This window comes from Phyllostomus discolor, chromosome 7 (genome assembly GCF_004126475.2).
Source record: "Phyllostomus discolor isolate MPI-MPIP mPhyDis1 chromosome 7, mPhyDis1.pri.v3, whole genome shotgun sequence".
Taxonomy (NCBI): Eukaryota; Metazoa; Chordata; class Mammalia; order Chiroptera; family Phyllostomidae; genus Phyllostomus; species Phyllostomus discolor.
The window spans coordinates 91,791,947-91,804,658 of NC_040909.2; the positions used below are offsets into that span (position 1 = coordinate 91,791,947).

At 37.4% G+C, this 12,712-nt stretch overlaps 1 protein-coding gene across 2 annotated transcripts in view; it reads left to right on the plus strand.

Annotated features, from left to right (window-relative positions):
- The window catches only part of XKR4 (XK related 4), a 451,436-nt gene that overhangs the window by 257,495 nt on the left and 181,229 nt on the right, over nucleotides 1–12,712 (plus strand). For both annotated transcript variants that reach the window (XR_004904345.1, XM_028533925.2), the window contains exon 2: nucleotides 12,484–12,683. Coding sequence is in view for 1 of the 2 variants with exons in the window: in XM_028533925.2 (XP_028389726.1) it covers nucleotides 12,484–12,683 (200 nt within the window). In the remaining variant the exon portion in view is untranslated. The remainder of the gene's footprint in view (nucleotides 1–12,483; nucleotides 12,684–12,712) is intronic.

Genomic DNA, 12,712 nt, shown 5'->3' on the forward strand with positions numbered 1-12,712 from the left:
AGAAGTTATCTTGAAGAAAAGAGGGCAGATTATTCTAAGAAAAAATAACATGAATGTGCAAAATATATTTCAGGCCAAGGGAAATTACATATATATAGTATGTGTGAGTGTGTGTGTGTGTGTGTGTGTGCATGTATGTGTATATGCATATGCACTTACACAAGTGCATTGGGTAAGTTTAGAATTTTTAAATAGCCAGATAAAATTATTCTAAGGATTTCAAGTGTCCAAATTTCTTCAAGCAAGAAGGCAATTCTATTGTTCAGTGACTTTCTGGCCTTAATTGTACAGCAGCAGCTTTGGCAGCACCCTTTACCTTCTCTGTTGTCATTGCTCTGTGCCATAACATGATGGGAAAACAAAAATAGACTTTCATCGTTCTCAGAATCAGGTTTTCAAATATTATTCATCAAATGAATGAAAGTGATGGAACCCAAAGGAAATGTACAAACCAATTTTACATACATAGGTTAAAACTGGCAAAGAAAGCATAATGGGAATGTTGACCTATAAGTGTGATCCAAGACAGTTATAGAAGAGAAAAGCCTTGGCTAACAGTGAGGGAAGATATAACATAAATCCATACTTTTTTAGAAGTAATTAAAATTTCAAATGTCATGAAGGAGAAATTGAAGCATGTTCACAAGGTGACCAGAGTGGTCAGGGGACTTAAGGAAAGAATGACTGAGAAGCTGAGGACACTAGGACTTTCAGCAGGAAAGGGAGGAAAACAGAAATCACTGGGAAATCTGAGTTGTCTTCTAATATTTGACAGACTGTATGGAAAAGATGGATTAAATTTGCTCTGTATGGTCCTCAGGGAATGAAAGAGAAGCAAAGGCAGTGTGGTAGGTCATATTTCAGAAACTTTCTCCCTGTCAGAGCTGGCCTGTGCTCAAGGAGCAACTTTTGAGAACTCATCAATATACATAAAGAATGATGGTATCCTTTGACTCAAGGAACAAGAAAGTGGAGTGTTGCCCTAACTGGCATATCTCAGTTGGTTGAAGCATCATCCTGCAAAGCAGGTTTGATTCCTGGTCAGGGCACATGCCCAGGTTGCAGGTTCAGGCCCCAGTGGTGCGTACATACATACAAGAGACAATGAGAAGCAATCGATCCATGTTTCTCTCCCTTTCTTTCTCCCTCCCTTCCCCTCTCTCTAAAAGTAAATAAATAAAATCTTAAAAAATAAAAAAAGTGTCAGTCAGATCAAAGACTTGTGTCACTTTGCTTTCTCTGTATCCTCTTGTTTTTGTCTCTCCTGAAATGACGAGGCTTCTTTTGTCAGAATAAAATGTGAAGGCCATTCAGAGACAACACCTTTCATACCCAATAAGAAACAGCACTGGCTTTTGCTGTTGATTACCAAGCTGATTCTCACTCTGATACTTTTCCAAACACATTTGGAATATTAACATGTAATAATTAATACTATCACATTGATGATTATCAATACATTTTCTGCAAAGAGTGGTTAATTTTTTTGTTTCATTTGGTTTCTTTTTGAAAGGATAACAGAAATGGATGGTTGGGTGGGTGAATGGATAGATGATGATAGATGATAGATAGATAGATAGGTAGATAGACAAATGTTCATAGACTTTGAGTTCTCTAAGGTGTCATACATACATATTTCAGTCTCAAGATGGCTTGGGTCCAAAAGAGCTGAAAAGAAAATCCAGAGTTTAAGGTATCACCGGTTTTCCCTATTTTACTCTTTAAAAAGTTAAAATAACTTATTTCTAATGACATCTAATATTTATTGACTACTTAATATGTACCTCATCTCATCTTATTTTTAATCATTTCATTTTAATGAAATAATTAATAGAAGATTATATTAATAAATTAATAGAAGATTATATATATAATCTTTTATTAAATAAATATATATGCATATATATATATATATATATATATATATGTATTTCCAGGATACTTAGATCTGGGCAAATGTAATAAGCCACTGTGGCACAATACTTGGCATCAGAATGTCTGGGAACTTGGTCCAGTTGCCATTTCTCAGCCATACAACTCAGACCACTGATCCTTAAGTCCCTCCCAATGTCAGTATGTCCTGAATGTAGGCTATAATATTATAGTATGAGATATGCTGTGGGAATTTGTCAATGATTTGGTTACAATGGCCTACATAATTTGATAATCAGGACCTTAAAAATTAACATTAAAATTGAAAACTTCCAAGCAAATCACAAAATAATAAATAGTTGTCAATAGAAATTAACAAATGTAAAACTGCAGTAGAAATGATCACTAATTGAAATGTTATTTTTGCTCATAAAATTGACAAAGATTTTTTAATGATAATATATAATGAATTTAAGAAAATAAGGACACTCAGACATTGCCAATTCGCCTAGTCTTTCTAAAGAACAATTTTGCAGTATATCTCAAAAGATTTAAAATATTGAAGCTACATCGACACTTTATATAAAAGTTCATTACAGCATTGTTGATGAATTTCAAAAATAATAAATCAATAATCTATAATTTTACTCAAAGATCACTTTAATATTTTATTATTAAACTTTCTAATCTTTATTCTGTACTCACACACATACACATACACACATATATGTTTCAAAGTATTGACTGAATACTTTGTATATTCTGTTTTAACATGCATTTTACCTTTACAACATACACTAAATTAATGCACTATATTTTGTTTAAAACCCTATTGTTGGACATTTGAGTTTTAACCACTTTTTATATTATAAATAAAGCTGTACTGTATATCATTGTAGCTTATCTGTAGAGAATTGTTTGTAAGTGTTCTTTGTCTATAGTTATTTTAAAAGAACAAAAGTTTGACCAGTACACCAGCCTGACACTACTCACATATCACTCCTGCCCCTGCTCCCTAGTGGTGGGGCTTCCTGCCTACTGGATGGATTTTTAATGGTGAATATTTTCCTGTTTCAACATTTGTCAGCAGGACTTATTAAGGAGTCACTGTGTTCCACAGAAGTCCATGGATTTTTCTTTCCCCATGCTTTGCTCTAAAAGCATTCATGCTGAGTCCCTCAACCATAGGACACAGTGTTCATGTCCCCTGGGTCAGGATGGGCAGTTTCCTCCGAAACAAAGATTCAGCCATTTTGAAACTCCAAAAATGAGTGAATTCAGAATGAAATTCCAACATACAACATGGATGAAACTTGAGGACATTATTCTAAGTTTTAAAAAAAGTCACAAAAAATAAATACTGTGTGATTCCACTTACACCTAGAATCATCAATTGAGAGATAGAAAATGGAAGGATGGGATTGCCAAGGATTGGAAGGAGAGGGAGTGGGGAACTGTTTAATGGTACAGAGTTTCACTTTGCAAGATGAAAAGTCCTAGCAATGGATGGTGGTGATTTTTGCACAACAAAGTGAATGTATTTAATGTTACCAGTCAGGGGGTCTGGCCCTAAGTGGGTCTTGCCTAGGGTCAGCTGGTAGTGTGTGGGTCTTGACTTCACATAGGAAAGATGTCACAACATGAGTCCAGATGACTATGAGTGTATGTTTATTAAATCTCAGGTCAGTAAACAAGGAAGGGCTTAACATAAAAGATGCAATAGAAGAGCTTATGCTGGGCTGCCTTAACTCAAAGGGAAGTCAGAGAAAAGGGAGCCTTGGGGACAGGTTCAAGAAATTGGCCTTGGACAAGCTGCCCATTGCTCCCATGATTGGAAGTCTCAGGGTCCTTTATAGTTTAAGACATGTGTGTCTGTGGGGGCAGAGAAGAGAGAAGAGTGGAAGGGGAATGGCACAGCTACTCCCCAGAGGGAGAAGAGGCACCCTGGGTCCTTTGATTAAGGCTTTTATCTTTCTCATGCAGGAATCATAGGAGAGGTCTCAGGGGAGTTTTCAGCAGAATAGTCATCAGCTGTCCAGGCATACGCTTTCAGGGTGGTGGTCTCCACTGATTGGTCAGTACTGGGCGTGGGGGTCCTTAGTGATTGCAGCTGGTCCTGGTGTCACTTCCTGCTTTTGCTGCTTTTCTGGGCCTGGAGCTGAAATACAACAGAGGCCTGGATGTTATTTCTAGGAAGATGAACTTCTGTATCTGGATGTAAATTGGTCTGCCAATTTGTTCAGCTATCTGTCTCAGTTGTCCGATTCCACTTGCCAAAGAACTTTCCTAGCTTCTTACTATCCTACCTTACTTAACACTACTGAATTGCCCACTTACAATGTTAAAGATGGTAAATGTTATCTTATTTGTGTATTTTACCACAATTAAAACAAACAAAAACTCACTCAGGACTTGGAAATAGATTTTCTTGCCACCCTTGGTTTATAAGTGTTTAAACTCTATAGGTGCATTATTGGAAGAATTGATTTGGTTTCTTATGTGAAACTTTTGAGGCCAAATATTTGTTGTTTTATTCCTTGGGAAGAAACCTATCAGGTTATCTGTGATCTCCTGGTGCTACCAAAACAAATGTTTCATTGCACTGGAAGAGTTCAAGCCCCTGCCAACCACAGACCTGGGAGTACAGATTGTAGCCTTCTAGCCTTTGGCAGCAGAGCTGAAGGTATGCACAATCTCTTAGCAGGTGAAAACTAGAAATAATATAGCTCAGGAGGCATTAGTGAGAGGCTACTCTCTTTGTAATGCCATAGGAATCCTGAATTTAAAATTTCTGTGAAAATCTCAAAGAAGTTAAGCATTAATTCATTAAATTTTTAATCAACATGAAAAGGCTGTCAACATTCTCTTCACAATATATGCAAATATGACACTTTCTCACCACCAATACTACTGGCAGCTTAATCAAAGCCACCATCTCCTCACCCAGAACATTGCAATAGCCTTCCAAACAATGTCTCTACTCTCTCCTTGCTCCTCTGTCCTGTTTTCCACACAATAACTCATTTTGTTAAAATGCAAATCAGATTCCTCATTCTTCTACTCAAAACTCCTCCAGGGACTTCTCATTTCCCTTAGAAATCAATACAGGATTGCAAATATTATGTGTGCTTAATATGTTTATTAAGTGAACAAAACAACATAAGTTAATTGAATGCCTATTCAACATCAGAAACTGAGCTGGACTTGGGTTACCAAGACATTCCTTCTTTTTCTTTTTTTAAATATATTTTATTGATTAAGCTATTACAGTTGTCCTATCTTTTTCTCCCCTTTATTCCCCTCCTCCTACACCACCCCTCCCATCAGCATTCCCCCACCTTAGTTCATGTCCATGGGTAATACATATAAGTTCTTTGGCTTCTCCATTTCCTATACTATTCTTAATCTCCCCCTGTCTATTTTATACCTAACATTTATGCTTTTTCTTCCCTGTACCTTTTCCCCCATTCTCCCCTCTCCCACTCCTCGCTGATAACCCTCCATGTGATCTCCATTTCTGTGATTCTGTATCTGTTCTAGTTGTTTGTTTAGTTTAGTTTGGGTTGTTTGTTTGTTTTTTAGCTTTGGTCATTAATAGTTGTGAATTTGTTCTCATTTCACTGTTCATATTTTTTATCTTTTTTCCTAGATAAGTTCCTTTAACATCTCATATAAGGTCTTAGTGATGATGAACTTCTTTAACTTGACCTTATCTGGGAAGCATTTTATCTGTCTTTTCATTCTAAATAATAGTTTTGCTGGATAAAGTAGTCTTGGATGTAGGTGCTTGCCTTTCATGACCTGGAATACTTCTTTCCAGCCCCTTCTCGCCTGCAAGATTTCTTTTGAGAAGTCAGCTGAAAGTCTTATAGGAACTCCTTTTTAGGTAACTCTCTCCTTTTCTCTTGATGCTTTTAAGATTCTTTCCTCATCTTTAATCTTGGGTAATGTAATTATGATGTGCCTTGGTGTGTGATTCCTTGGGTCCAACTTCTTTGGGACTCTCTGAGCTTCCTGGACTTCCTGGAAGTCTATTTCCCTTGCGAGATTGGGGAAGTTCTCCTTCATTATTTGTTCAAATAAGTTTTTGAAGCCCTGGCTGGCGTAGTTCAGTGGATTGAGCATGGGCTGTGAACCAAAGTGTCGCAGGTTCAATTCCCAGCCAGGGTACATGCCTGGGTTGCAGGCTATAACCCCCAGCAACCACACATTGATGGTTCTCTCTATCTATCTCCTTCCCTTCCCTCTCTAAAAATAAATAAAATCTTTTTAAAAATAAGTTTTTCATTTATTGCTCTTCTTCTTCTCCTTCTGGCACCCCTATGATTCAGATGTTGGAATGTTTCAAGTTGTCCTGGAGATTCCTAAGCCTCTCTTCATATTTTGAATTGTTGTTTCTTCATTCTGTTCTGGTTGAATGATTATTTCTTCCTCCTCCTCCAAACCATTGATTTGATTCCTGGTTTCCTTCCCTTCACTATTGGTTCCCTATGCATTTTCCTTCATTTCACCCTTCATAGCATTCACGCTTTCCTCTACTTTATGACCATATTCAACCATTTCTGTGAGCATCCTGATTACCAGTGTTTTGAACTCTGCGTCTCAAGTGTAACTCTGCATTACACTTGATCTTAGCCAAAAGGCCAAGAAGTGATGCATCTGTTAGGTTAGCTATCTCTTCATTGCTTGCTTGTATTTTTTCTGGAACTTCAATATGTTCTTTCATTTGGGCCATATTTTTTTTTGTCCTGGCATGCCTATTACGTGGTAAGGGGTGGAGCCTTAGGTGTTCACCAGGATGGGCAACCATTTTGCTGTGCTGTGGCACTGTATTTGGAAGAGGGGTCCAAGAGGGAACAGTGCAGCTTACTCAGCTCTCAATCAGCTTCCAGTCACTTCCTCCACTACTCACAAGCAAATTGGGTCCTTCTGGTGCTGATTCCCCAGAGGTTGTGGGGGGGGGGCGGTTGTGGGTTCTAGGACCCTGTAGATCTCACCAACGAACTCTCCTGTGAGGCTGGGAGTTCATTCTGCTACCTCACCATCCACATGTTTCTTCAGTCAGAGGTTTTGAGGCTTTATTTCCCCCTATTGGAACTCTGGGTTGTGCAGCCTGTTTGGCTCCCTAGTTGTTCCTCCTGGTTCATCTGCACACATTTGTGGGACCACCCACTCTGCCAGCTGCCATTTTTCCATGAGTCCTCTCCACCCCAGCTGCCCATCCCCACCTCTCCTACTGGTCTGGATGAATGTCTCTTCTTTAATTCTTTGGTTGTTGGACTTCCATACAGTTCAATTTTCTGGCAATTCTAGGGGGGTGTTGTTTTTACATTTGTTGTCCTTCTTTTGGTTGTGCGAGAAGGCAAAGTATATCTATCTACACCTCCATCTTGGCTGGAAGTCCCACAAATGATATTCTTTTCTCCCCAAGAGTTTATATTCTAGGATGTGAAATGAATGCACAAATGAATGAGTACAAAAATAATGATATTTTACCCTCGTCAAAGTCTAAATAAAGATAGTTTAGGCACAGACAATGGGATGGCAGTTCTACCTGGGTAGAAAAAAAGAATGAGGGAAAGGTGATAATTGAGTCAGAAAATGGTAGAAATTACAGGGTAATAAAGAGTATGGAGAGGCACTCTCTCTGAGCAAGATAACTGATGGAACAAAGTTAGGAGGTGTGAATTCACAGCCAAGGGGCAGCAAGTGCTTTAATATTATGGGGACATGAGGCATATACAGGCAATAGAGACCAAAGGTTAGGTTTAAAGGGGTAAATTAAAAGCATTAAAGCTCTATATTTGCATTGTTTGAGTTTATGCACATCTTGGCACTGGGGAGTCACTGAGCTTTTTACAATGGGAGATATTGAATTCAATTTATGCATCTAGAAATAATGGGATGGGGCCTTTAAAGGGTTCAGAGTTGATTAGTAGTAGAAACTTTTATTGACTGTCTGCTATTTACTAGGCTCCATGCTAAGTCCTTCATTTTTATGCTATTAATTCTCAGATCAACCTATGTAAATCAGTATTGTTATCTTGGCCCTGCATAGAAAGAAATGCTAAGGCGGAAATATGTTAAGCCTAAGGTCAGACTGGAGTACTAAGCTACAGAAACAAAACAGAAACCCAAAGAATCAGGCTTTAGAAAGAGAAGGGAAAACCATATTAAAAACATAAAAGTTTCTAAATATAATCTTTCATCAAATGTGGAGGGATAAGAACCTAGCATACTCCCTAGTCTTGTAGCTTATGTAACTAAATAAATGCTGATATGGATTACCAGTATAGGAGACAGGACAATTTAGAAAGACAGTGATAAGTTTCTTTGAATATGTTTGTTTTCATATACATGTGGGAAATCTGGAAAGCATGGGGATATATGGGTAAGCAAATGGACACACATGTTTGGACCTCAGGTGAGAGTTGTGCTGCCAGTGGAAATCGTGTTCTTTCATGGAGTCCAAAGGAAAGCATTCCAAGAGACCTATGCATGCATGGGAGCTAATGGAAGAGAATTATAAGTTGAATTGTGTCCCCATAGAAGATGTTGAAGTCTAAATGCTCTGTATCTGTGAGTGTGACCTTACTTGGAAACAGAATAGGATCTTTGCAGATGATCAAGATAAAAAGAGATCTCAGGGTAGAGGGGTCTTAATCCATTATGACTGTGGGTTTATAGAAAGCAAAAATTTGGACACAAACTGACACAGAGAAAACAGAGACAAAAGCTGAGATTAAGGTGATTCATCCACAGTCCGAGTAATGCCAAAGATTGCCAGCAAACCACCAGAGGCTAGGAGACAGACATGTAATAGCATCTCCTTCACAATCCTTAGAAGAAAGCGAGCCTGCCGACACTTTGATTTCAGACATCTAGCCTCCAGAACTGGGAGACAACAGATTTCTGTTGTTAAAGCTACCAACTTGTGCTACTTTTTTAAAGCAGTCCTAGGAAATTAATACAAACAGATAGAGAGGTATCTGCATAGAAGAGTGAGTGATTATTGATGATGACTGAATAAATAGTATCAGTTCAAAAAGAAGTTTGCCAGTCAGAGAAGCAGGAAAGGCTCTTCTGAGGCTATTCCCAGAAAAGAATGAGCTTGGGAAAAGGCACAGGAGTATAAGAAAGGAAACACCAGCAGTGTGCTCTGGGCAGAACAAGCTGCAGCTGTGGATATAAGAACACAGGAATTTGTTCATGAAAGTCCCTGTAAACTGCACTGTAGTACACTTCATCTTTTAAGTGATAGACAGCAATCAAAGACTCAAAAGAATGATTAAATCTTTTTTTGTGTTTTAAAATGCTACTGTTTTGTAAATATAATGGCAATGGCAGCATCATTTTTGAATCTACCAAAATTATCCCATTAAAATAAACAGAGAAAAACTGAAGAATCATGGAAAATAACTACAATAAAACATAGTGCTGAAATAGCCCCCTAATTATGTAAGAAGAAATTAGTGACAGCTTATAAGAATCATGTGATATCAGCAACTATGCAGGAAGAAGCAGAGGGAAGGCGTTGAGATGAGGAGAACCTAACAGGCACTCTCTGGAAAGTGTAGTGAGCAAAATTAGAGGACCAAGAGAGACTGGAAGGATATTCTCAGGGATCCAATGCAAGAGTGAGTCCAAGGGGACTGTAATGCAATAAGGGTTAATGTTACTGGAGCAGAGTCATTCCCAACAAACCGAAGAGCCTTCCACAACAAACCTCCACATTAAGAAGAATCTGCAAGGACTATATTCCAAATTGAATGAGATAAAGACAACCACAGGCAGTGAAATGGGAGGAAGGGAGAGGTGAACAGAGGCCCTTGATCTCAGAAAGTTAACAAGTAGTGTTGTTTTTATCATTTCATGAGGACAATGGAGGAAGAACTCCGAAGCTTTGATGCCAGTAAAGGTATCTTAGCACACTCTGCCCTCCTAAAAGTACATGAAAATTAAATTAAGCACTTTTTAAAACAAGAAAAAGCTCAAAATTGTTATGAGGAAGAGAATTAAAATACTGATCTTCCTGCAGATAATAAAGGCATACCAAATAAACACTTGTAGAAAACAGATAAAACCATAAGCCAAATATTTCAAAATAAGCTGAAAGAAATTAAGAGAATTAGCATAATTAGAAAAAATCAGAAAGGAAATGATTTGAAAACATAACATTTTACAAGGTACTATAACTCAATATAGAATTGTAATCTGTTAAAAAATTAGTTCAGAAATGAAAATTCAACTAAAAGGATGTGACACTAGTCAAACATCATACATAATTCAAAGATAAATAGAAGATGGAAAAGGAGGAAAAAATTTTATATGAAAATCAACTTGAGATTAAAAGGATTCAGAGAAGCTAAGAGATGTAGAAGACAAAGAAGATAGAACATATATAAATAGGAGACCCTAAAGAAGAAAACCAAAGCAATGGATTAGAAAAGAATTACTAAATCCTGTAGTTCAAGACCACTTGAAACTACACATTGAAACTTGAAACTACAGAATGAAGAAGAGGCCTAACACATTCCTGAGAAACTGGATGCAGCACAGCCAATGTCGAGTTACATTCTCAAAAAACTGTAGGTCTTTAAAAGAAGCAAGATATTCTCTGGACATTCAAGCAAAAAGAGCAAGTAGCTTATTAAAGAAGGAATATAAGATTTTTATCAGACTTTTCTATAACAACACTTTTTTGCTAGGAAACAATGAAGTAGCAGATTTAATGTGCCCAAATAAATAAATTGCAGATCTTCTGTTTTGCATGGCATATGCATGGATTTTACAGCCATACAACCTGACCCTCCAGTGGAAAGAGTGCCCAGGCTTTCCTGCTCTTGCACTTCCTTCTTGTATCCCAAGTATCATTCTTTTTTTTTAAGTTTTATTTCAATCATTGTTCAAGTATAGTTTTCTCCCTTTTCCAAGTATCATTCTTCTCTCTCTCAGCATCTAAGAGTCTTTGCTTTAGGTAAGTCCAGTTCTTTCACAGATTCTAGAACTGTGCACAAATCTCCAACTGAAATTGTGAGACTTCATAAGGTCTGTATAGCAAAAGAAACCTAATCTTCACCCAAGGCAAGATGGATAACCATGAACTCTTTTTTTAAGATTTTATTTATTTATTTTTAGACAGAGGGAAAAGGAGAATGAGAGGGCAATAAACCTCAATGTGTGGTTGTCCCTCAAATCCCCCCCGAACTGGGGACCTGGCCCAAAACCTAGGCATGTGCCTTGATTGGGAGTTGAACCAGTGACCCCCTGGCTCACAGGCCAGTGTTCAATCCACTGAGCCACACCAACCATGAACTCTTATAAATATGCAAGAACTCAGAGAATAGCAGCCCTATGTACCTTTTTAGAGGACCTACTAGAAAATAAGCTTCAGAGAACCAAACATACTGTAAAGATATTGACATAAGGGCTGCAGAAGTATTCTCACCAATGGAAAATAAGGGTAATACCCTTAGAATATTAGCATTTTTCAATCCCTAATGAGTGAGTGGATCTAGGATAAGGTGATCAGTGGGCCACCATATGATATCATGATATGATACCATGAAAGAGAACATTAGTGACTTCTCAAGCAAGTACTCCTCAAGGAAGTCCTCAACATTGCCTGCTAAAAATGGCCAAACTTGAATATGATCAAAATCCTAGCACTAACTACCTGGTTGAAGAAAACATGAAGAACAGATATTAACCATACTACAAGTATACAGTCATCAAAATCAAGACAATAAAAAATATACAAGAAATGAAAAAGAAATGGAAGGGGTATTCATGATGTAGAAAAACTTAAGATACTTATCAAATACTCATCATGTGTGGGCATTGTTTGGATAGTATTTCAAACAAACTGTAAAAAAATGATCATCAGGAAAATATGAACACTGTGTATTTGATAATATTAAAAATTATCATTACTTATAAGTATAATAATGGCATTGAATTTATGTTTGTAAATTGTTTTAATAAAATATTTATAGATGAAATAATATGTTGGTGCCTGGGGTTTGCTCCAAAATAATCCAGTGGCAGGGAGCAAAAATATGAATGAAAAGAGCTTGGCAATGTATTGATAATTACTTAACCTGGATGAAAGGTTTAGTGCACTCAATGTACTATTTTTTCTCATTTTGAGTATGTTTGAAATTTTCAATAATAAGGTTTTTTTTAAAGACATAAGGAGGGTGTACAAGCACATATATTCTAGTACTTCAGACTTGATTTGTGCCCTGAGAGAAATCCACCTTCTGAACACTGTTGAGCACATAGAGAAACTGACAAGAGAGTATGTGTGTAGATTTTCAAAGTAGCACATCTCTTCTACACCTGAGCTTCTAACACATTTCACCTCACTCTTCAAATTGCAATTCAATGCAATGCCTTTAATGAATACTAAAATTGCAGTTACTTCTCAAAGTGAACATTTAAGAATGAGGCAACTCTTAAACAGTTAACTTTGGCCCTTAATGTAAGGCACTAGAGTAACTGTTTCTTGTGTGTTTGTATATGGTGGCTTGCAGAAAAGAAAAATAGCCCTGGTGTTTAAATGATAAATTATCACTTATCTCTTTCTTATTCTTCATGTTTCCCTTCTAGATATTTCCACACAATATACCTAGGTATTCGAAGCCGGCAGAGTGGGGAGAAGGACAGATGGAGATTTTACTGGAAAATGGTGTATGAATATGCAGATGTGAGTATGCTGCATTTGCTCGCCACCTTTCTGGAAAGTGCTCCACAGCTGGTCCTGCAGCTCTGCATTATCGTACAGACTCATAGCTTACAGGCCCTCCAAGGTAAGGGCTTGCAATTTGGTTTCTGAATT